The 22,284-nt window shown below is 46.1% G+C and overlaps 2 protein-coding genes and 2 long non-coding RNA genes across 4 annotated transcripts in view; 1 reads left to right on the top strand and 3 right to left on the bottom strand.

The window, feature by feature from the left end:
• The window catches only part of LOC136373336 (ectodysplasin-A-like), a 126,575-nt gene that overhangs the window by 59,991 nt on the left and 44,300 nt on the right, over positions 1-22,284 (top strand). Inside the window, exon 2 of the mRNA XM_066338242.1 lies at positions 7,247-7,352. Within this exon, the coding sequence (XP_066194339.1) occupies positions 7,247-7,352 (106 nt within the window). The remainder of the gene's footprint in view (positions 1-7,246; positions 7,353-22,284) is intronic.
• LOC136373341 (uncharacterized) lies at positions 141-5,800 on the bottom strand. The gene is made up of 3 exons (XR_010745632.1): positions 5,712-5,800; positions 313-393; positions 141-241 (listed from the first exon to the last, which is right to left on the bottom strand). It is a non-coding gene; the product is annotated as an uncharacterized lncRNA (long non-coding RNA).
• On the bottom strand, positions 2,691-5,436 carry LOC136373400 (uncharacterized). Its single transcript, XM_066338306.1, has 2 exons — positions 3,541-5,436; positions 2,691-2,714 (listed from the first exon to the last, which is right to left on the bottom strand). Exons 1-2 carry the CDS (start codon positions 4,780-4,782, stop codon positions 2,691-2,693), a joined length of 1,266 nt encoding a protein of 421 aa, XP_066194403.1. The 5' UTR covers positions 4,783-5,436.
• LOC136373258 (uncharacterized) lies at positions 14,853-15,523 on the bottom strand. The gene is made up of 2 exons (XR_010745606.1): positions 15,162-15,523; positions 14,853-15,006 (listed from the first exon to the last, which is right to left on the bottom strand). It is a non-coding gene; the product is annotated as an uncharacterized lncRNA (long non-coding RNA).

Raw genomic sequence — 22,284 nt, 5'->3', positions numbered from 1 at the left:
TATTTAGTGCCACCAAAATGTGATAGTGGGAGAGAAAATAGAGAATAGTAAGAAAGATAGAAAAGAGGGTAAGGGGATTATAGCTACCAACGCGGAGGGACGAGTCCTTGAGGCCGAGATGCCCATAGACACAAACTTCTCCGGTGGGGTGTACACGAAGGTGAGCAGGGGTCTCCAGGGTTTTATAGGTTGGTCAAGGCGGGGACCAAAGCAAGTGGCACAAAGCCAAAGCAGGAGCCACCTGTGTTGAGGCAAAGCGAGGGGCCCAGAGCCAAAGCAGGAGCCACTTGCGTGGGACAAAACTGGAGCCACCTGCATCAAGGTTGGGACAAAGGAGAGTCACAGGGCCAAAACCGGAGCCACCTGCGTTGAGGTTGGGTGCTCAGGGACAAGCTGCACACCGTACGTGCTATACTCTGGTATGGACAGACCAGTTTGGGCAAGCAGCCTTGGCTCAGTCCACTGTGACCAGTTCCATTGTTCTTGCACTCCGTTCTCATGGAGATGCATACCAGTCCTCCGAGACTTGGCAAACATTCCACCTCAGCCAGGCCAGGGCTCCTTTCAGAGTCTGAGGTCTCAGTCCTCAATCATTGGAGACGGTTGTGAGGCATATCACATCCTTGGACAGACTCTTGACACCACCCCGTGACTCACGACTGATGACAAAGGTCCTCTTTGCAACATTGTCACGATGTCTTCAGGACTCGTCAGTGTTGGTAGCATATATCCCAGAAAACAGAGACAGTAAAAAGAGAGAGAGAGAGAGAGAAAGAAAGAGGAAAAGGAAATATAAAGGGAAGCAAAATAAAATCCAAACAAAATCAATCAATATTTGATTAAAACAATTTTCAAAAAATACTCAAATCACAAAAAATCAAAAAGCAATATAACAATAAAACATTAGACAATCAATATTAATTGATTAATTAAAACTATTCTCTTTGGCTTAATCAAAAACAAATCACAAAATTAATTTTAATAATAACATAACTAAAACAAACACATCAAAATCAAAACAAACAACAATCTTACTTAACTTGCTGTTGTAGGCCTAATTCTTGCTTTTTTGGTAGTGAGTCTAGTGTCAATAACTTTAGGAGTATCTTTTGCAAAAGGGGTATCAATTAAACTGTGTGCATTCATTATGGATGTCAAGTGTGTCAATTGCTTCATCATTTTCCAGCTTAGGATGTATAAAACAAGTGACAAAAGAAAACCGATAAAAACCAAAATCAAAAGGACAACAACTGGATGGCACAATTTGTTCAGGATACCTGTAGCAGTAGGTGACCACCCAAAAAGGGTGTCCCACCACCTGTGTTCAGCATCCTTTTTTACCCTTTCTAAAACACGATGTATTGCCTTCACATCATGATGAACTGTTACTAAAGTTTTCTGTCCATTTTCCTTAATCATTTTCAAAATTCCCATTAAGTCTTGGTGAAGCAACAATTGCTTAACCAAAGTTAAGTTCATTCCAATGGGGACAGGCATTATCTGATGAATCAGTGTAAAATTGGATTGTAAAAGGTGATAGGACGTAACTGGGGCAGTGTAAGAAAAGTCACATCCTGTGATTTTGGTAAAATTACAAACACAAAAATTTGAATGATTCCTAAGATTCACTGCTACATTTTCTACAAGCACTTCATCACAAGCAGTCCTCACACAACCACATCCATTGCCTATATACACAAGCACTGTTTCAGAAGTTTCGTTAGGGTGTACTTCAAAGTGACAAATATTTTGCTCTGTGTCTAAGCAGATGTCTTGAGCTATGATTGCATTACCTTCACAAATGAAACCTTGTAGCTCCCTAACAACACAAGATTCTAAATTGACAGTTTGCCATTTTTCCCCAATTTGACGGGCCCATTCCCTATGCTCGGAAGGATAGAGAACGGCTCCATCATGATATATACCTAATGCAATGATCGGGAATATCGAATGCGCTGAAGCATTGCATATTGTTAACACAAAAGCTGTAACTGTGTTGGTATTTGGGTTATAGGCAAAGTTCACCAATTTCCACCAGGATTGGAATTCCCTTTCAAAAGCATTTGCATTATCCCAAAATATTTTCCAGATTTCAGTAGGAAAGGTGTCTTCCTCACCTTCCCTTATGATTGAGGTAACAACCGTCTGCATCCAAAGCTGTGCCTGGATGCAGCCAAAAGCCAAAAATGTTGCTTTAAGCAATGCCAATTGTGTAATACCAAGTGTATCAATTACCAATTTGTGATAATTGAAATTTACCTTTTCCCAATTTGGTAATATGTTTGATAGCAACCACTGATGTGTCCCCAAAGCAGACAGAGAGGACTGCAGGTGTTGTTGTAATTTAGTAAAATCTCTAATTGTGGTAACCAATTTATTAATTAATCAATACTGTTTAGAATTCCGGTTTAAAATATTTATCATGGTTTATATGGTCTTCATGTCCCTCGGAGTTCTCCTGTGAAAAGTAAGCACAACAGAATCTGCCACCAGGAGGCAGAAAATTAGAATGATGGAAATTACCCAGCGTGTATTTATTTGATACTCTTTCCCTAGAGCATCAAGGAGTACCCATGTGTATTTATTCAGAGGGGTTTTTAGCACTAGTGGTACTTCCCCTTCAGTAGAGAGGTCCACCAAAACAGATTGTCCAGGGTAATGTGCTGGATTGTTGGGATCACTTGTTCCCCTCAGTGAGGGAACTCTGCTTGGAGCTGTTGGGCAAAAAGCAGAAGCACCAGTAAACCAAGAATTTGCTGACTGTTCAGGGGAAAAGGGAGGGGTAATGACTGAGGCAGGTTTGTCTTGGATGCCATCCAAGTTTTTTACTTCTTGTATTGGTAGGTTTTTCACAGCTCCTTCAGTTATTGAAATGATGTTACAATAATGTTCAATCTGAGCATACCACTTCCTTACTGAGGTCCTCTGGGCCACCCCATCAGGTGGGGGGGTCCCAGTAGTGACTGACTTAATAACTTTGAAAGGACCTCTCAAGACAATTGGTTGTTGTCGTGCAATCATCTGCACTTCTATGAGAGCTAGGCTAACAAGAAACAAGCCTTTTTCCCAGGTAGTGTACCTCTTTTTAGCATCTCTGAAACCATGGGAATAAAAACCAACAAGCCATGTTGGACCCTCAGGACCCTGCTGCCACATGTGTACTGACAACCCTGAGGAGGCAAATCCCTATTTCACCTGGAAAGGATCTGTAGGATGAATAGGGCCAAGGGCTCGGTGAGCAGTTGCTTCAAAAATCAGTAATTGCATTGTTTCTTCCTGAACAACAGTCCATTCCCATAGGCAGGCAGCTTTGTGGACATCTTCCAAAAGTTGGTTGAGGGTACTGGCTATAGCTAAAGGGTCTCCCCTTTCCAAAGCATTACCTCCCTCGGCCCAGAAAGCTGCATTGTTTAAAACTTGTGTAAGGGAATGTTGTGGCTGGTTGCCCAAGGCTGGTGGAAGAGGAGGTGCACTGGGTTGTTGGTTAGAGATTTGTTTTCCCCTTTCTGGTTTTTCCTTAGGGGAAGCAATGTGTCTGACTCCTCTGGGTTTTTCCGGTTTGTCCTCTGAGTGTTTTACCGGTCCAGATTTTCTGCTGTAACTGATTAACTCCTGTGCTCCTTCCCTCCATGTCCAAACTTTACGACTGCTGTTAGATTGTGTGCTAGGAGTAGCAAAAGGCGAGGAGTCAGTGGAGTCAGTGGAACCGGTTTGATCACTTGCATGTCCAAGACATCTTTCAAGCCTGTCTACTGGGGTGATAGATGCTATTGTTTTTTGGAGGAGAATTGCTGTTAGTTTAAGTGATTCTGGCAAACCTCGAATTAGAGGGGTCATAATTTCTGGTTTGGCAGGCTGTTGCTTTGGTGACTCACAGCCAGAGAATAATTTTCTTTCATGTATCATTTGGAACCATGCAGCTTTGTGGATGTTTTCTAGGAGTTGGTCTGAGGTGCCGACAATTGCCAGAGGGTCGCCCCTTTCAAGGGGGTTTAGTCCCCCTGTCCAGTAAGCTGCACACTGTGTCAGGGACCATGGAGCACGTGTATTTCCTGTTGTTAAGAAAACTCCATGTCCCCAGTAGCCACTTGCTTCTTGTTCACTTAATTTAATTTGGTCATCTCCAGTGAGTGAAACTCTAAAAACATACTCCGTCTCTGATTCACTAGGGAGGCGGGAGTATTCCTTTTTTATTTTAGCTAATTCAGTGGCTGTGTATGGTATTTCTTTGGTGGTTATGTGGGGATCACGATCCTCTTCATTTATATAGTTATATTCTGTTTTAATGAGAGGTCTCAAGTTAGAACAACAGTGTTCCCCACAATTTTGCATGTGTATCAATTCCTTCTGAGGGTATATCTGTTTGATAGTGTATGACTCCTTTTCTTCTATTTCTTTAGGTGTTTCTATGGGGTTTAAATTTTTTCTTCGCTCTTCTGCAAGGGAAAACTGCAGCAAATAAACATGATTTCTTTCCTGTTCCAATTGTTTTTGCAGAGCTTCTACCAAATTTTGCAGGGAGTCTTTTATTGCATTTTCTTCACTTACCCGCTTAAGACGGGTTTCTATGGCTGCCGAAAGACAGGCCCCCAAAACTGAGCAAAGGATGGTTTTATTTCTGCCCAGTTTGAATCTAGCATCATGTTGCAAAGAATATATTCTATCTACAATGTTTTCAAAATTACACCAATTTTTCTGTGCCCATCCTTCTCTGGCTGGGGAAGGTCTAGCACCATGTTTTGCAAGCAAAGCATAAAATGCATTCTTATGTTTTTCAGTCATTTTGGTGAAGGGACAATAACCGCTCACAGGGAGGTATTCTTAAAGTTACACACTGCACAGCTCAAACTGTGTTTCCCTTCCTTCCCTGAAACGGGTGAGGAGACTAATCTGCTTGGGAGGCACTCCTTAGTTACCTACAACTCGCTTGTCTCCTCAACTACACCAAGCAGTCCACACACTTCCTCCAACAACAACAACAAAAAAGTCCCATCTTTTGCACAATGAGATCTTTTAGGAAATCCTGATGACAGGGAATGCTCTTCGCCTGGGCGTATACAGTTTGGGGGAATTTTCCCTCACCCCCCTTGCTTTCTAACAGTGCTCACCGAAGTGGCGTGCTAGGTGCGGCTGAGACGAGGGTCCTTCCCCTGTTTTAAACTATATAAAACCCACAACTCCTCTGTCTATCAAGATCCTGTCCGTGACGCCAATTTATGTCAGGGTCCGCAAACATATGCGGGGAACCTGATGGTTCGTGTTAGGATCTCAGAGCACAAAAGACACAACGGGGGACAACTCAGTAATACAACAAAAAATGCACCTTTATTTAGTGCCACCAAAATGCGATAGTGGGAGAGAAAATAGAGAATAGTAAGAAAGATAGAAAAGAGGGTAAGGGGATTATAGCTACCAACGCAGAGGGACGAGTCCTCGAGGCCGAGATGCCCATAGACATGAACTTCTCCAGTGGGGTGTACACGAAGGTGAGCAGGGGTCTCCAGGGTTTTATAGGTTGGTCAAGGCGGGGACCAAAGCGAGTGGTACAAAGCCAAAGCAGGAGCCACTTGCGTGGGACAAAACCAGAGCCACCTGCATCAAGGTTGGGACAAAGGAGAGTCACAGGGCCAAAACCAGAGCCACCTGCATCAAGGTTGGGTGCTCAGGGACAAGCTGCACACCGTACATGCCATAGTCTGGTATGGACAGACCAGTTTGGGCAAGCAGCCTTGGCTCAGTCCACTGTGACCAGTTCCATTGTTCTTGCACTCTGTTCTCATGGAGATGCATACCAGTCCTCCGAGACTTAGCAAATGTTCTGCCTCAGCCAGGCCAGGGCTCCTTTCAGAGTCTGGGGTCTCAGTCCTCAATCATTGGAGACGGTTGTGAGGCATATCACATCCTTGGACAGACTCTGACACCTGCCTGCACAGGGACAGAAGGAAATAGCAACAGTTTGGGAATTTTAGAAATGCTTTGGGGGTTCTTTGGAAACTGAAGGATTTCCAAAAATTTCCATTTGTGAGACTGCACCCGAGCCTGTTGGAGTAAAGCAAAATGCAAGTGTAAAATCTGAGTGAAGGACTAGGATGCTGAGGTTGGGAGGGGAATTGTTGTTTGGAAAATACCTTGGGAATGTGAGGGAGAGGGGAGGTGAGAGGCCTGGGGCTTGTAAAAAACCAACGGCCTTTTGCGATTATTGCTCTTGATAGGGACTTTTATGGGCTGGAGAATAATTAGCCCGGCAATTCAGAGATGTTTGTTCTTCTCTGCTCTTTCAAAGATGCTTTTGATGCCTCAGGTTTTGTTTTCAGAACAATGATGAGCTCGATAACCTTTGGGGCTGCTTTTTGAAGCCTCCTCGTTCTTATCTTGTGCTGTGTTTTTGTTTTGCTGTCTATTTACAGCTTAAATAACCATGATCTGGTTTCTTCAGCAAGAAAACCCGATCCTGGTCACAGCAGCCCTGGCTGTTGAATGCAGTAACACGCAGAAGGTGTTTGGTTCCTAACTGATTTTTGACTTCTCTTTTTTATGAAGTGGAAATAACAGGAAAATGCCACTGGTGATGAGCTGCCACACCCAGGGGTAGCTGGGATTCTGGTTTCTAACCCCGAATTCCGATTTCTGGGTTGAGATGTTGATCTTTTAATCAGTTTTTAAGACAGCAGCAATTTTTTCCTGAATAAGAGGTCACTACATAAAATTTTTGCCTCTTGGCAAATCTTGTGTTACAAATGTTGCTGTAGGTTTAAAGTGTTAATTTATGTGGTATATTGGGTTGGATTTAAAGGTCCCTGAAGACCTCTGAACCTCAGTAGCTAATGAGGCTTGCAGAGTAGAGCTTGAGAGAGAAAAAGCTTACTGGCAATGAGTACTGCTGGAGGAAAGAGTTCCAGGACTGAGCAAGTTTTTCAGAGAAAAAATAGGAATTATCATGTTGGCCTTTTAGGGGTTTGATTATTTCCAGCCATAGATCTCCCTGCAGCCCTGGCCTGAGAGCCCCATCCCTGGGGGAAGGATTCTCCATGCCAAAATCCCTCATGTGGAGTTTTCCCAAGTCCTAGACCGCTTCCAAGGGGACATATCTCCTTGGGTTGAGCTGAGATCCATGAGCAGCCATCTTGCATCCTCCTCCTCTCTCCTGCTCATCTGTGATGGAAAGGATTCGACATTTAGGCTCCAATCTCTCACCTTGGATGAACCAGCCTTGCAAAGATGCTTAAACTTGTCCCTCTCCTTACAGCTGGCCTTGCTGAACTTCTTTCACCCCGAGGAGAAGCTGCACGTTGGAGAAGAAGGGAGACGCATCCGTCGGAATAAAAGGAGTAAAGGCAGCGAAGGGCCCGATGGTGAGTCCTGCTCAGTTTCTCCCTGATTTTGATTCCCTCCCAGATGAGGAATTACAAGAGTTCTGATTTCTGCAACTGTAGGTCTTGTGTGAATTAATGCTGCTTAGGAATTCCATCCTTGACTCCTTGAACTGCGCTTGTTTAAGGCTTTAATTTGTACTTGTTTGTCTTTATTTGTTGTCCTGCACACTCAGCTCTGCTTAAAATCATCAAGGAGCTTTTCACAATCCAACAAACAGCTGGGAACATCTGCATCCCAAACTGGTGACTGCTCTAAGGGGGTTTTGAGTTGCTGTGGAGTCTGAGGTGGGGTCAAAGCCTGTGTGAAGGGAAGGCAAAGTTGTACAAATCTTGGATTAAAAGAGCAGAAAGGTTCCTGATTTCATTGTGAGGAATTTGATTTCCGGTCCTGGCTGTCCATGGTTGTCATGACAGGAGCATGTACTCATGGAAGAGCTCCCGTGCTTCCCTACTGCAGGAAAGCACAGATCTTTTATAGGAGAGGAGAAAGGACTGGATGCCAGGGAAAGCAGGGACAGAACCGATGGAGTCATGGTTCTATGCCTAGCTAAGCCCGAGTCCTAACTCCATTATCACTGTTAATTTTCCAGTCCAGCTCTGTGAGTTTCCCATCTCCCCTGAAACCTTTGCAGCTTCACAGTGGAGAAGCATTTCCCTGTGACTCTGCTCCTAGAAAGAGCTTGGTGAAACTCCCTGAATTCATCTTGCCCAGAATGCTGACAAGTCTGATGCATTTGGTACAGACTCCCTGAGTGATTCCAGCCCAGCGTGGGCCATCAATTTTGGAGCCGGTGTTGCTCTGGTGCTCAGATGGCTCAGGCTGCATCCCAGTCCTTTTCCCAGTCTCCTTGAAATCTATGCCAGTGTCTTCACCAGTTGCTTGTGTAGTAGCAAGTTCCCTCTGGAGGCGAGCAGTGTTGATGGAGTGCTGCTGGCAGATGTTGGGAGGGATTAACTTCATCCCTCAGGCTGCCTCTGCCTTGCCAGATGTGCAGAGAGCTGCTGAGGAGAGATAGAGAGGCTGAAGGTTAGTGTCTAATGAGGGTTTTTCCCATCACCCTTGTGCCCATGGTTGTCCTTTCATGACTGGCATTCCATTCCCAGATTTCCCTGATGTTCCCTGGATGCTCAGAGTTGAGTCACTCCAGAAATGCAGAGCACTTCCACCATTTATCCAGTCCGGGGGGGGAAAATGAAGCTGGGGAAGGGTCTGGAGCACCAGGAGCAGCTGAGGGAGCGGGGCTCAGCCTGGAGAAAAGGAAGCTCAGGAAGGATCTTCTGGCCCTGCACATCTTCCTGACAGGAGAAGGCAGCTGAGGAGTGTCAGGCTCTGCTCCCAGGGAACAGAGGCAGGACAAGAGGGAATGGCTTCAAGCTGTGGCAGGGGAGGGCCATGTTGGGCAGCAGGAGGAATTTCTTCATGGAAAGGGTGGTCAGGCATTGTAAGAGACTGCCCAGGGAGGTTTGGAGTGGCCATCCCTGGAGGTGTCCGAGGAACACCCAGGTATGGTACTCAGTGCTCTGGGCTGGGATCAGTCACAGGTTGGACTCAGTGGTCTCGAAGGCCTTTTCCAGCCTCACTGATCCTATGATTCTTACCTGTGTCTTTTTGAAAATTAGGGATTTTGACCCCACAGGTGGTGGAGATGGGAAGAGGTTGTGTCCCTCTGGCTTTGGCAAGTGGTTGCCTCGTGTTTGGCTAAGGTGCTTTTAGAGCTGCATTTAACAAATGGGAGCCATCAGGGCAGGGTTCAACCTTGTAACAACCATAAAATCAAGAAACAAACAGAGCCACAGCCTTGGGGAATTCAGGCTGTTTGTTTTACACCTTTGTGAAGGAATCTTGCTGTCAGAGCAGGGCAATGAATCATTACACTAATAAATAAAATCATGTCATTGCCCTGATAACACTGTTTTCTTCATGAGTTTCGCAGAGGAAAAGTTGATCAAATCTTTGATCTCTGAAGAGCCTCCCAAAGATAAAAGTGGATGAACTATAAATTCCCAGAAGGAAGGAGATGTGCTTTCCACTTTAGGCCTCGCTAATATTTGTGTGGAATTAATTTTATGAACTTTCAAGTGCTTTTACACATGCAAGGAAAGACCTGTTGTGGTTTGAAAGTAAAACGAGTGAGAGGCACCAAGTCAGAAATACAATTTAATGAGAAGAAAAGGGACAAAAGATAAAATAAAATAAATGCAATAATACAAAAAGACCACTGACAGAGTCAGAATACAACCTGAGCAGGGTGATGGAAGCAGTCCAGGTGAGGTGGTCTTCCTGAAGCAGTGATCCTGTAGAAAGGTCTGGTAGCTCCAGTCTTCTGGGAACTCAGTGAGTGAGGGCTGCCTGTACTTTCCCAAATCCCAGCTTATATCCAGGTGAGAATGCTTGGCTCCTCCCCGTGGGCAGAGCATCTCACAATGGGATGATGAGTCATACAGGAGGTCCTTGATGGCCCATTAAAGAGAGATAGCTCCCAGAGGGAGGTTTCTATGAGTCATGCAGCAAGGCATTGATGGGCCATTAACAGAAGGCACCCCAGAGGGAGGGGGGCCTGGGAAGAGCACTGCCCTAACAATTTGATTCATCAGTTCATGAAGATGGTGATAGAATACATCCTATACTACATCCCAGGACAAGACCAAAGTGATGCGAGTGTGGAGGTTGGGGCTGGAGGCAGGCTGCTTCAACCCTTCCCAGCTCTTCCAGTCCTGCTCATCCTGGTACCAACAACGGGCTAGCTTTGATGATTTATAAACATCAGGGAGAACATGGTTCCTTTTCCAAAAGCTTTTTCTTTTGGGAGTATTTGCTTTCAAGCCTTTTGCTGTGAAAGAGGTGATGTTGGGACAGGGCAGAGCTGGTTCTGTGCGGCCAGGGGAGGGTGATGGCCCTGGCTGTGCCCAGAGCACAGAGCCACAGGGATGGGGTGTAGGAGCAGCAAAGCTTCTTGGGTGCCTCTGTTAAAAAATCCACAGAAAATTGTGTGCAAAGCCATCAGCTGGATCCTGTCAGTCCCCAGCAGGACTCTGGAATTTCAGGGGCTCCTCCTTGGAGGACTCTGGTTTCAGCCTTCTGACCCCTGACGTGTTTTATGGTTGGGTTTGCTTAATTTTGGGTTGTGGCCCTGCACCCACGATGCCCTGGGGCCACTTAAAGCAGCCGAGGTCATGTCCTGGCCATGATCCCTCTCCTTGTCCCTGCATCCCTCCAGCCCTGGGGCATCCCATGGGTTCACTGGGGGCTGGTGCCTGTCCCAGTCCTGAGATCATCATCTTGAAGCCACTTTCCAGTCCATGCTACCAGACCCAACTTTTGCACAGTTTTAAAAACTGCCACCAGTTTTTCCAGCTTCTCAAGGCCCAGGATTATCCCTTTCCACTCTATTTTTCCTGCCTCTTTTCTCCTCAGTGTTTCCAGCTCCACCTGTCACTTCATTTCCTTTAATTCTCTAAAACCTGCCCCTCTCCAATGCCTCCCCCCTATTTTCTCCTTTCTCCCTCCTTCTCTTTTGCCCTGGTGTATTTATGCTGCCGTGGAACTGACACTGCTCCCAGATGAACAAATCATTCTGGAGATACTAATTAGCATCAGTTGTGCTAAAAGGAACCATCAAGGATGTTAAATTAGTCCACTTTTAAATAAACTGGGTATGAAATGTTAGATCTCTATTCCCAGAGTGCCAGTAGAAATGCTGCTGGCTCTTTGCTAACAAAGCCAAAATCTGGGTGTAGTGTGGTTTAACTCCAGAGAGAATTCCATGCTCTGGAGGTTATAAATAATGACAGAGCATTTACAAAGCAGATGTCAACAGCACTCTTTAAAAAACATTGTTTTAAACATATAAAATAGTTTCTTTTTCTCCTACTTTCATCTCTGTTCCCAGTTAGATCCCTGCAGGGCTGCTTTCCTAGTTTCTGTGTTTTTGTGGTTTTTTGCATTTTGGGTTTGAGGTTGTTGGTTTGTTGTGTTTCTTTTTTTTTTTTTTTTTTTTCCTTCCTAGATTTTTTTTCATATTGAGCTTGGTGAGAAACATGAGAGATTGTTCTCCAGGCTTTGATTGGGAGCATGGCAGCTGGGAAGAGGCTGAGCAGATGGCTGGCCTTAAGCCGACAACAATTTGGTTCCTACTACTTTGGCAGTTCTTCCTGCCAAGTAAAGTCCTGGAGGAGAACTCCAGCGCTGCAAATGGCTTTGGGTTGAAAGGAAAAGGAAATTCTGGGGGATTTAAAGCTCTTCCCCATCCCTGCTCCTACCTGGAGTTCTGGAAGTGATGCTCCAGCTACATGGCTCCAGTCTCACCCTCTTAGGATTGCTTGGTGGTTTTACGGTGATTTCAGTGTGGTTTTAAGATGGTTTTAGAGTGGGTTTTGAATAGGTTTAGAATGGTCTTAGAGTGATTTTGGGGTGGGTTTTGGATGGTTTAGCAGGTAGCCGATGCCAGAGCCTGGCTTTTAAGATGGATTTAGGATGGTGTTTGGATATTTTAGCAGGTAGTTGATGCCAGCCTGGCTTTTAGGGTGGGTTTTGGATGGATTTTGGATGTTTCTGGGATGGTTTAGCAGGTAGCTGATGCCAGCCTGGCTGAGGGTGCCTGGCTCCCCCTGGGAAGCCCTCAATCCCATAGGTGCTCTGTCCCAGCCATCCCCCTTTCCTGACCTGGCAGCACTGACGATGCAACAGGACTCTTTTTCCATGTTTTTTAATATCCAGCTCACAATAGCAGCTTTTCCTGCTGGCTTCCTCTCCTGTGGAAAGGGCAGGTTTGTCCTTCTGCCTCCAGAACAATGGGTGCCTTTGTGTCGGCCCCATGCAATTTCCAAAGCCCTAGTGTTCCCAGAAACACAGATGGATGCAGGGCAATAGAGCCTTATTGTGCTCTGAAACCATGGTGATGAGCACAAGCAAATACTGGACATCTCCTGGATCCTGGAGCACGGGAGATGCTCCCAGAAGGAAAGGCTCACCACAAAATGCTTGTTCTTACTGATTTCCCCCAGAACTTCTCTGTGATTTCCCCCTAAATGGAAGAATTTTGGAATAATGTGATGTTTTAATCTTTGAGAATAAACTCATCCCTTTCTTGGGATGTTGCTGTCAGTATTTGCTATTACTGTGATAAAATTAATGCTGCTGCTTATTTACATATCCCTGTCTCCATGTTATTCCGAGATTTATGATAACAGGGATCTGTTTAAGTTCTTGTCCCTTTCTTGGTTTAGGAAGACAGGTATCTGCCAGGGAAAGCTGGAGCTTCTCTTGGAATGGAGAATGTAAACTGCCACGACCTCCTTTTTTCCAGTTATAAATTTGTAGTTAAAAGCTTGTAGGCAAAAGATTTTGGAAATAGAACTAGCAGTTCTTTACTAGTATGTATAACAAAGCAAACAAAAAAACAACTACAGCATTGATGACAAAAAGAGTACAAAGAAACTCGAGGGCTTTCCTTCACAAAAACAAAGGGCAGTTTGGTCTCGGTGCCTTTGTAGGATCCTCAGAGCACCAAGCTGGAAAAGCGGAAAAGTCTCGGGCTGGTAGCTGGAGTGGCAGGATGTCCCGGCAGGCAGGGACAGGGTGTCCCAGCAGGGCAGGGGGATGCGGAGTCATGCTGTAGCAAGAGGAGGAGTGCTGATGAAACCGCAACGGCGGGACAGGGCTGGCCCAGCTCTCGCAGGGTGGCAGAGAAGCTCAGAATTCCAGGGCGAGCACATGATGGTAGATTTCCCAGGATTGGACTCCTCCAGAGAGAGTGAACTCTTCTAGCAGCGAGCAGCAACTCAGCCGTGCTCTTTCCCTGAACACCGAAAAAACAGTGCCAAGCTGCCTCAAGCTCTGTCTGTTACCTGCCCCAAAACTCGTGTTACCTCCCCCTCCGAGCTTTGACCATCCCTTTGTTTTTTGATAAATAGTCTTAAGTACAACATTTAGTCTCCTTGGTAATTTATGGGAAAAAAATTCTTTAGAGTAAAAAGGAACAAACCAAACCCCCAACAGTCCCTAAAAACCCAGAGTGGTGTTTAGGTGCTGATTCCAGCTCTGTTCCAGCCCTGCCACTGGTTGTGCAGAGAAACTGTGGATGTTCCTGGAAGTGTCCAAGGTGAGGGTGGACAGAGCTTGGAACAACCTGGGATAGTGGAAGTTGTCCCTGCGTGTGGCAGGGGATGGAATGGAAATAGCTTCAAGGTCCCTTTCAACCAAAGGAGTTTATGATTCCGTGATTCTCTAGCTGCTAAAGTCCGTAATTCCTCACTGAGCTCTGCTATGTTTCTGTCCCAGCTGGATGTTAAATAAGAAAAGCTGGGAGAGGACCAAGCCCAGTTGTGTGGTGTCCTGCGACCTCAGACACACAGAAGGCTGAATTCTTTTCCCACCGTTGGGGTCACCACTTGTGACGGAGGGTCACACTTGTAGCTGCTGTTAGGAGCACGAAAGGAAAAGGCAGGCCAGCAGGAGGTCAAGAAGGAAAGCTTCTATTTTATTTTTCTGACTCCATATATATACAAATTTACAGACAGGCCAAGATTGGCTACACAGGTAGCCACCTCTTCGACCTCGTTGGTGAACATCACCATCAATCATCTTTCTCCTCCTAGAGAGGAGAAGTATGTCAACAAAGATAATTTTTTAAAAACATACATAGTTTACTTGAAGCTGCATGAGAACAAAATGCAAACAGTGAAAAGCAGGCAAACTTGAGGCAACATCTCACCCTTTTACCATTAAAAAAAGAAAAAAGGAAAAAGAAAATGAACAATGTTCAATTTATTGATGTGGAAGGGCCATCGGAGTGATTATCGACATCTGAGTCGTCACTCAGTGGTTCCTCCACTCGTTGACCTTCGTCTTGGTCATGGTTTCCTGCTTTCAACATGACAGGGTTATTAGAACCCTGCAGCACCTTATGGTGCTTGATGGCATACAAAACCTTTGCCAATTGACTGTGCGGGGTTTCACCCTGCACTCCCCGTTTTTGTTTTGAAGAACCCAGGCCTCAGGGGCACAACACAGGGTCTTCACCAAATGAAACAAAGCAACATTGCTGACTCCCTTCAAAATCAAATGACTCAACCGCTGTGCCATGTCGGCCACAGAAACGAAATCCGTGACTAAATTGAAAGGTTCCTGGGAAACTTTGGAAATGCCATGATGCCCTCAATACAAAAAATTGGGCTGTCCCATCCTCATGACTTTCCAAAACTTGACCCTCAGATCCATCCTTTCAAGCAACAATGGCCCATCGTGTCCTTCCTGAACCATCTGTGAAGACAGCAGGTCCTTGCACTGGCTTCTATTTTTGGGCCGCAAAAAATTTCAAAGAATTTTTGCCACTTGCAATAGCTCATGGCTGGGCAGATGACAAGCAACCTGCCCTAAAAAATTTTTCAGAGCATTTGGCAGAGAAACACTGCTTGCAAAGCTCCAGTCAAATTTCTCGGGCAATACTGAGAGTATGAATTTTGCGAAATCTGCACCCATCAATTTGCAAACACTGTTGCCTGCATTTAATTATCAATCAAGCAATGAGCTCAAACAATGCAATTTCCGTCTTTTGCAGCTGATGGGGCAGAAAGACCCAGTCCAAAACGTGCAAGGGATCAGACTATTCAACATTCCATCGGCCACTGATACCTGTAGGGTACAAATGAATCACAAGAAAACAATCTTTCAGATTCACAACAAGGATCAACCAATCTGTGGGAAGCACGGTGGGCGACGGCACATCAGCCTGCAGCATCTTCATGCCTTCCACCACAGCATTAACTTTTCAGAGGTCCTGTAACAACCTCCATGTCCCAGACTTCTTTCTGAGGCAGGAAACAGAGACATTCCAGGGACTGGTAGAAAGTTCCAGATGATCCTGGACCAACTGCTCCTGAACCAAGTCACGAAGGGCTACGAAGTCATCTAGAAGAAAGGGTCTATTCCAGACGCCAAGCAGCAAGGGAGAAACTCACAATGTCCACTCCAAAGACAGACAGAGTAAAAGTCATTTCAGGACAGTCTCTGGCCAGAACAACAGTCCAGTGAACGTCAGGCAGCCCAGTAATTTCAGAGCAGCCTCCTTCTCGCCACCGGCACTCTGTCCTGTGAACAGAAGACTCAAAAAACACAAGTTGAGCAATTCAGGTCCCTTCAGGGACAGTGACAGGGGTGGATGGGTGTGGAAACTCTGCTCACCCAGCAGACCTCCATTGGCTCTAGGGATTGGGAAGACACTCGAGTCTGAGCATGCTTCCTTTTCGCACTCCACTGCCCATTTCCTGAGCCTGATAGAGGCTGGCCATTCACATGAACTGTGGCCTTACAATCATTGGCTATGTGATTTGGCCATCCACACTGTCCACAGAGAAACAAAGGAGTGGTCCCCTTTTTCCCTTTTTTCCCTGTCTTCTTGCTGGCCGGAGCCTTTGCCTGCTTGGGCTTCCCACCCCGCTTCCCCTTCCAGGTCAGCTGCAGGGTGGTAGTCACGGCAGCCATCTTAGCAGGTACAGTGCTCAGTTTGGCACAGGCCTCAGCCATTTGCAAAAGTGAGGGATCACCTGGGAAGGGCCTCAATGATCCTTCTACACTCTGCATTGCAATTGCTCCTTGCCAAATGTTTGAGCAACATCATTCTGGTATTAAAATCATCCACCTGTTGCCCAACCGAAGCTGTCAGCCTCCCCGCGAATCGGAGAAAGGGTTCATCAGTCCCCTGAAGAATAGTGGCAAATGACTGTTTCGGTGCAGACATCTCCATTGTCTGTACCAATGCTGCCATGCCAACCTTCTGGCACTGCTCCAGTACCAAGGGCTCACAGGTGACCTGCCTATTAACATCAGCAAACTCACCTATACCCAGCAGCATGTCTGGCCCGACCCCACACCTAGGGTCATCTTGACGAGCCAGCAAATTCTGTGCTGCAGTCTTTTCAGCCAGTTGAGACCACTTGGACTTAAATAGGTCATATTCGACTGGCTGAAAGAGAACCTTGGCCAAGCACCGAATGTCATAAGGACGCAATACATTGGTGTCTATCAGCCGGAGTACCTGCATCATCTCCAGCTACCCCAGACCGTATTTACCAACCCTATCTCGGAGATCAACCAATGACTGCCAAGACAAATGGGCATGTCTTTTGCGACCAGCTTCCCGAAGCACAGGGAAAGCTCGCAGACCGCCCGTCGAGGCATCATCCTCTGAACCCTGTCGCCTAGACTCCACGGGGACAGAGGCAGGTGCCTGTCTCACAGCACCTGCAGACCTGGGGAATTCATCCCTGCCCTTCAGGGGGCGCCGTGCCAAACCACGGCTACCCACGGCATCAGCCTTGGATCGGACATCCTCCCAAAACCGTGTGCGGTCCCGCGGCCAGACCGTCACCTGACACGGTGGCAGCGTCCAACGGCCACCCGAAGGCGACCCGGCGTCCCGGGACCCCTTGCCATGGGTGAACACCGGCCGGTCGCCAGCCGCGCCGTCCCCCCATAAAAGTAAAAACTGCGGAGCCGCTCCGGCTCAGCGCGGGAGGGGAACGCAGCGCCTTGAGGGACTTGCCGTGCGGCACCGCTTCCAAGGACACGGGCGACTGGGGGGGAGAAGCCACGGGGGAAGGAGGGGAGCTCGTGGGTGGTGAAAGACTCGCTGGAGAGCCAGGCTGTACAGCCCGAAGGTCACCCGAGCGCCACCTCCTCCACGCATCTCTCGGCGGAGCCGCGGCTGCGGGAGGGGCTGCGGGTACCGCTCCCAGCATGGTCCCCCCGGCCGCCCGAACTCCAATGGTGGGCGGCCCTCCCGCCCGCTGCGGGACCGGCCTCTCACTCTCCGGGGCCATGTTCCCCCGGGCTGACTTGGCTGGCCGCCCGGAGCCACGCCCGGAGCCGCGGGGGAACTGCGGGTCCCCGCCGCGCGGGTCCGGGGCCGCTTCGCTCGTGGAAATCCTACAATGAGGGCAATCCGCCATCACCATCCCCCCTCCCCGGCCGAAACGCGCTCTTGGCGCTTCCCGCGCCGGGAATGCACGCGGAGTGGAAGGGACCTTCCGCTGCCGCCTCCGCGGCACCAGAGTCGGCGGCGCTGGTAGCGCCGGTCCCTCTGGGCTTCTGCAAGCCCTAAGATCCCCCGCACTCCTACGCCTGCGAAGTGCGGGTACGGGCGGAGTCCGATCCGCGGGCCCCGCCCCCTCCTCAGCTGCCGCGCTGATGGAAGACAGCCTGTCCTCACTCCTGCGTCTGCGTGGGACGGGAATAGGTGTTCCCACCGGCACCGTGCGAGCGGGAGTGGGGGTTAAATCCCCTCCGCTCCAGCGGCGCGTCTGCGGTGCGGGGACAGGAGAAAAGGCACCACTATCTCCCCTGGTGACACGCGGAAAGACTCTAAAACTCAGAGACAAAGTGAGTTTTAAAGCAGGTATGTGATTTATTCACAGCTGGGCGCGATGCGGGATAGCTTCCAAAGGCATCCGTACCCCTCACTCACTCCTATTCTCCTTTAACCTCTAGAATGTTACATATGCATCAAGTTTTGCAATACACCTATACATATACATTCTTTGGCTCCTCCTCTTCCCGCTTCATATGTTAATTGTCTTATCAGTCCTTTTCACCTGCGCAGGTGGTCATCTCGGGGGTCTCAGAGATGAAGAGGGATAGTCGTCCTCAGAGATGAACTTCTGACCTTGCTGTCTTGCGCATGCCCAGTGATTGTCTGGTCATAGTTCAAGCTCTGAAGCCAGGCTTATCTGGTCCTGGGGGCTCGAGGCGCCTCACTGTCTCAGTGTCTTTGGTAATCCTGCATTCTTGTCTTTTGTTCTGCCCCTTATCAGGCACCCCTGCATTCCTCCCCTGCTGTTCCTGTACGCAACCCTGTCCCGTAGAGCAGCAATACACACCATCTGAATACCTATCCTTTAATTAGTATTCTTCTAATTTTTTATGATAATTATCCTCTAGTTTCTAACCCCATATTTCAGTCCCGCCTTTTCAATAAGGCAGTAAATTCTTTTACTCAATATGAATTCCAGTCTTTACGATATGTGTCTCTTAATGCCTTGCCATGTACTTGGGATAAAGAGGTTCATATTACTACTCGTTGTAACAGTTTCTAGTTTCAAATAAGCATTACAAAAGACAGGACAAAACTTATACCAACCAATATTAATAAGACAATAATGGGGTGACTTATTGTATTTAGGATGCTAGTCGCAGTGGGTGACCATCCAAAGAGTGAGTCCTACTTATTGTAACTTGCATCTTGTTTTGTTCTTTGCAGAACCTTGTTTATTTCTTTTGTGTCATGATGGACAGTAATTAAAGTTTGCTCTCCAGTTTTCTGAAAACCTTTCAAAATTTTGGCAAGGTCCTGATGATCAATTAATTGTTTTACTAAAGTGAGATTCATCCCAGTAGGTGTGAGTGATAAGTTATGATACATTGTATTGTCAGACTTGACTAGCTGGTGGGAAACAACTGGTGCTAAATACAGGAAGTCACACTCTAAAATCTTAACGAAGTTACAAATACAGTGGTTAGAATGATCCTTGTTAAACAAAGTTACATTATTTTTGTCTATTTTTATAAAAGCACAGGCAGTCCTTAAACATACACAACTCTGACCAATATATACAAGTACAGTCCTTTGACTGGTGTTTGAATGAACTTCAAAATGACAAACACTCTGTTCAGTATCAAGACATATATTTTGAGCATCGATTGTGTTACTCTTACAAATGAACCCTTGTTGTTCCTGGGAAATGCAAGATTCCAGATTCACAGTTTGCCATTTTTCACCCACTCTCCATGCCCATGTTCTGTGTTCTGAAGGTAGAGCACTGATCCCTCATGATTCAGTCCTAATGCTATAATGGGGTGAATAACATAAACTGTGGCATTGCGGATGGTGAGCACAAAAGCAGTAGCTGTGTTAATGGTTGGATCATAGGTGAAGTTTACCAAGGTCCACTAGGACTGAAATTTCTTTTCAAAATCAGTAGCATTGTCTCAGACAGTTTTTCGAACTTCAATTCGAAAGGTTTCTTCGCTTTTTTCTTTTATAACCAAGGCAGCTGTTGACTGCAACCACAACTGTGCCTGTATACAGGTAAAAACTAAGGACGTATTACTCTGAGCCGTACCAAGTGCGTCTATGATTAATCTATGGTCTTGGTCTTCTGCTTCTTCCTAACTTGGCAACACTTTTGAAACCTGCCACTGACTAGTTCTCAATGCCAACAAAGATGATTGTAAAGGTTGTTTTAATTTAGTTAGATCACTTGTTGCAGTGGCCAATTTGTTCGTTAATATTTCCGAATCGATTCCATTCAGAATTCCTAGTCTTGTCTCTAACATTCCGGTCAGATCTCTCCGCATTCTACCCCTGGTGTATGCTTGTTTTTGCAACTATGTTGTCCAGCCCTCAAAGGATGTTTTTAGGAAGGAAGAGCAGGCTGGCTGGACTTCAGAGATGTTAGTTTGCATCAATAGTTCAACACGCTTGAGAGACCATTCTGGATTAGACAACAATTGTTGCTGACCCATGTTTTTTATCACATATGGGCTTATTTCATAAATTTTGGGTCCAAACCTGGGTGGCGTGATCTGGGTTTGGGCTGGAGTGCTAGTGTCGGCTGTAATGGGTTTAGTTGTGGCATTTATTCTAAATTTGAAGGAGAGCCCAATTTTATCGTGGGCCCAAAGGCAGTCCACTTCAACAGTCTGTACTAGGGTGAAATTATACTAACAGTTCAATTCATTTGAACGACTGCAAACCTCCTTGTGTTTGCCTGTGGGAGTGGATGAAGCACTAATTTGGATTGCTTTCTTATGAGTGGTTCCATTAATCAGCCGACATCCAACCTTGATTTCCTCTCCTACAGTCCCTTGGAGTGACCACAACTTTTGTTTTTTGTGCCACTTTTGTCTTTTATATACTTGGTTTTCATGCATAACCACAGTTGATAGGTTTAGATCCTTTATATCAGAATACTTTTTTATGGATCCAGTGTACTAGGTAAAAGCTTGGACCAGGGCCACTCAGCACTGTTCTGGCTAGAGGTATTTCCCAGTTTTTGGATTGTAATTATGATTATAAACAAAAAATTTTTCTCAATTAAGCTCTTGCAGCTTAGGTTACAAAACATTCTCACCCACAATGCACTTATTTTGTTTGAGTGAATTTTAGTTTCAGTCCTTTATCTCCTGGTGTTACTTTTCAAGAGGTTTTAGGAGCTTTCTTTACTCGGGAGTGGTGAATTCAGGCATTCTGCTCTTGGATTTTAATTGTAGTGAAAGTGGTGAGAAGCACTTGGAATGATCTTTTTCACTGTGGCTCCAAGGTCTTTTCTGTAAGAGACTTAACATACACATAATCCCCAGGCTGTATGTCATGCACTGGCCCATTTAGCCTTCTGCTCCGAGTTCTAGCCACATGTTTCTCAATTTTTCTGAGTTGTTTATCTAAGGCTATCATATAAGCAGTCAGCCTTTCTTCCCCAATTTGGGTGGATATTCCTTTCTGTACACCATATGGTCTCCTATAAAGCATTTCAAAAGGGCTCAGATTTTCTTTATTTTTGGGCTTAGTTTGAATCTGCAGCAATGCTAACGGGAGGGACTGGGGCTAAGGCAGATTAGCCTCTTGCTCTAGTTTCACAATTTGTTGCTTGATCAGATGGTTCATTTTCTCAACTTGGCCACTTGACTGTGGACGGTATGGTGTGTGAAGTTCCCACTCTATGCCCAGATGCTGACTGATCTGTTGAACTATTTTTGAAATGAAATGTGGTCCCCTATCTGAAGATATTGTGGCTGGAACTCTAAAGTGTGGTATTATTTCTTGCAGCAGCACCTTGGTTACTCCCTGGGCTTTGGCAGTCCTGGTGGGGAAAGCTTCTGGCCATCCTGAAAAGGTATCTGTTAATACCAATAAATATCGATACCCCCCTTTTCTTGGTAATTCTGAAAAATCAATCTGCCACTGCTGACCAGGTTTATGACTTTTTCCAATTTGACCCAGGTTTAGTTTAGGGGTATTTTTAGGGTTAGTCTGGAGGCAAAGGTCACACTGTTGGGCCACTTGAGTGATAGTGGCATATAAGTTACTGGCAGTGATCTTTTTAATCAAGTAATTATACAAAGTGTCAATTCCTCAGTGTGTTTTTTGATGTTCTTCTCTTACTAATGGCCATAGTAAATGAGAGGGGATAACCAGTTTTCCTTCTGCTGTAACCACCCATCCTTCTTGGTTATATGTTTTCTTTTGATTTTCAATTAGCATTCTGTCCTTTTTATTGTACACAGGCTTACCTTCTAGGGAGATTTGGCCATCGGGAATCAGGGCTCCTTCTACTGTCACTTCACCTTTTGCTGCTTCTTTTGACTCTCTGTCTGCCAGCTTGTTTTCTCCTTCTAATTCTGAGCTCACTTCTTGATGTGCTTTAATGTGCATGATTGCCACTTTTTCAGGCAGTTGAACTGCTTTCAGCAGCTGTATTATTTCTTGTGCATGTTTAATGTTCTTCCCTTGTGAATTTAACAGTCCTCTTTTTTTCCAGATGGCTCTATGAGCATGTACTACCCCAAATGCATATCTTGAATCTGTGTAAATGTTTATCCTCTTTTTTTTTTTTTATAGCTCTAATGCACGGGTTAGGGCAATTATTTCTGCCTTCTGTGCAGAGGTACCTGCTGGTAATGATCCTGATTCAATCAAGTCTCTGGATGTGGTAACTGCATACCCAGCATGTCGTTTTCCATTCATGATGTAGCTGCTCCCATCGGTGAACCAGGTTTCTGCATCATCCAAAGGGGTGTCCTTCGGGTCTGAGCGGCTGGAGTAAGTGGCTTCAATGGTCTCCAGGCAATCATGATGAATTGGCACTCTTTGGTTTTTGCTAAGGAAAGAAGTTGGGTTGACAATGTTAGTTACCA

Source organism: Sylvia atricapilla, chromosome W, assembly GCF_009819655.1.
Source record: "Sylvia atricapilla isolate bSylAtr1 chromosome W, bSylAtr1.pri, whole genome shotgun sequence".
NCBI classification, from domain to species: domain Eukaryota; kingdom Metazoa; phylum Chordata; class Aves; order Passeriformes; family Sylviidae; genus Sylvia; species Sylvia atricapilla.
Note: the sequence above shows the minus strand (reverse complement) of the source record. Positions and strands in the feature narration are given on the sequence as shown.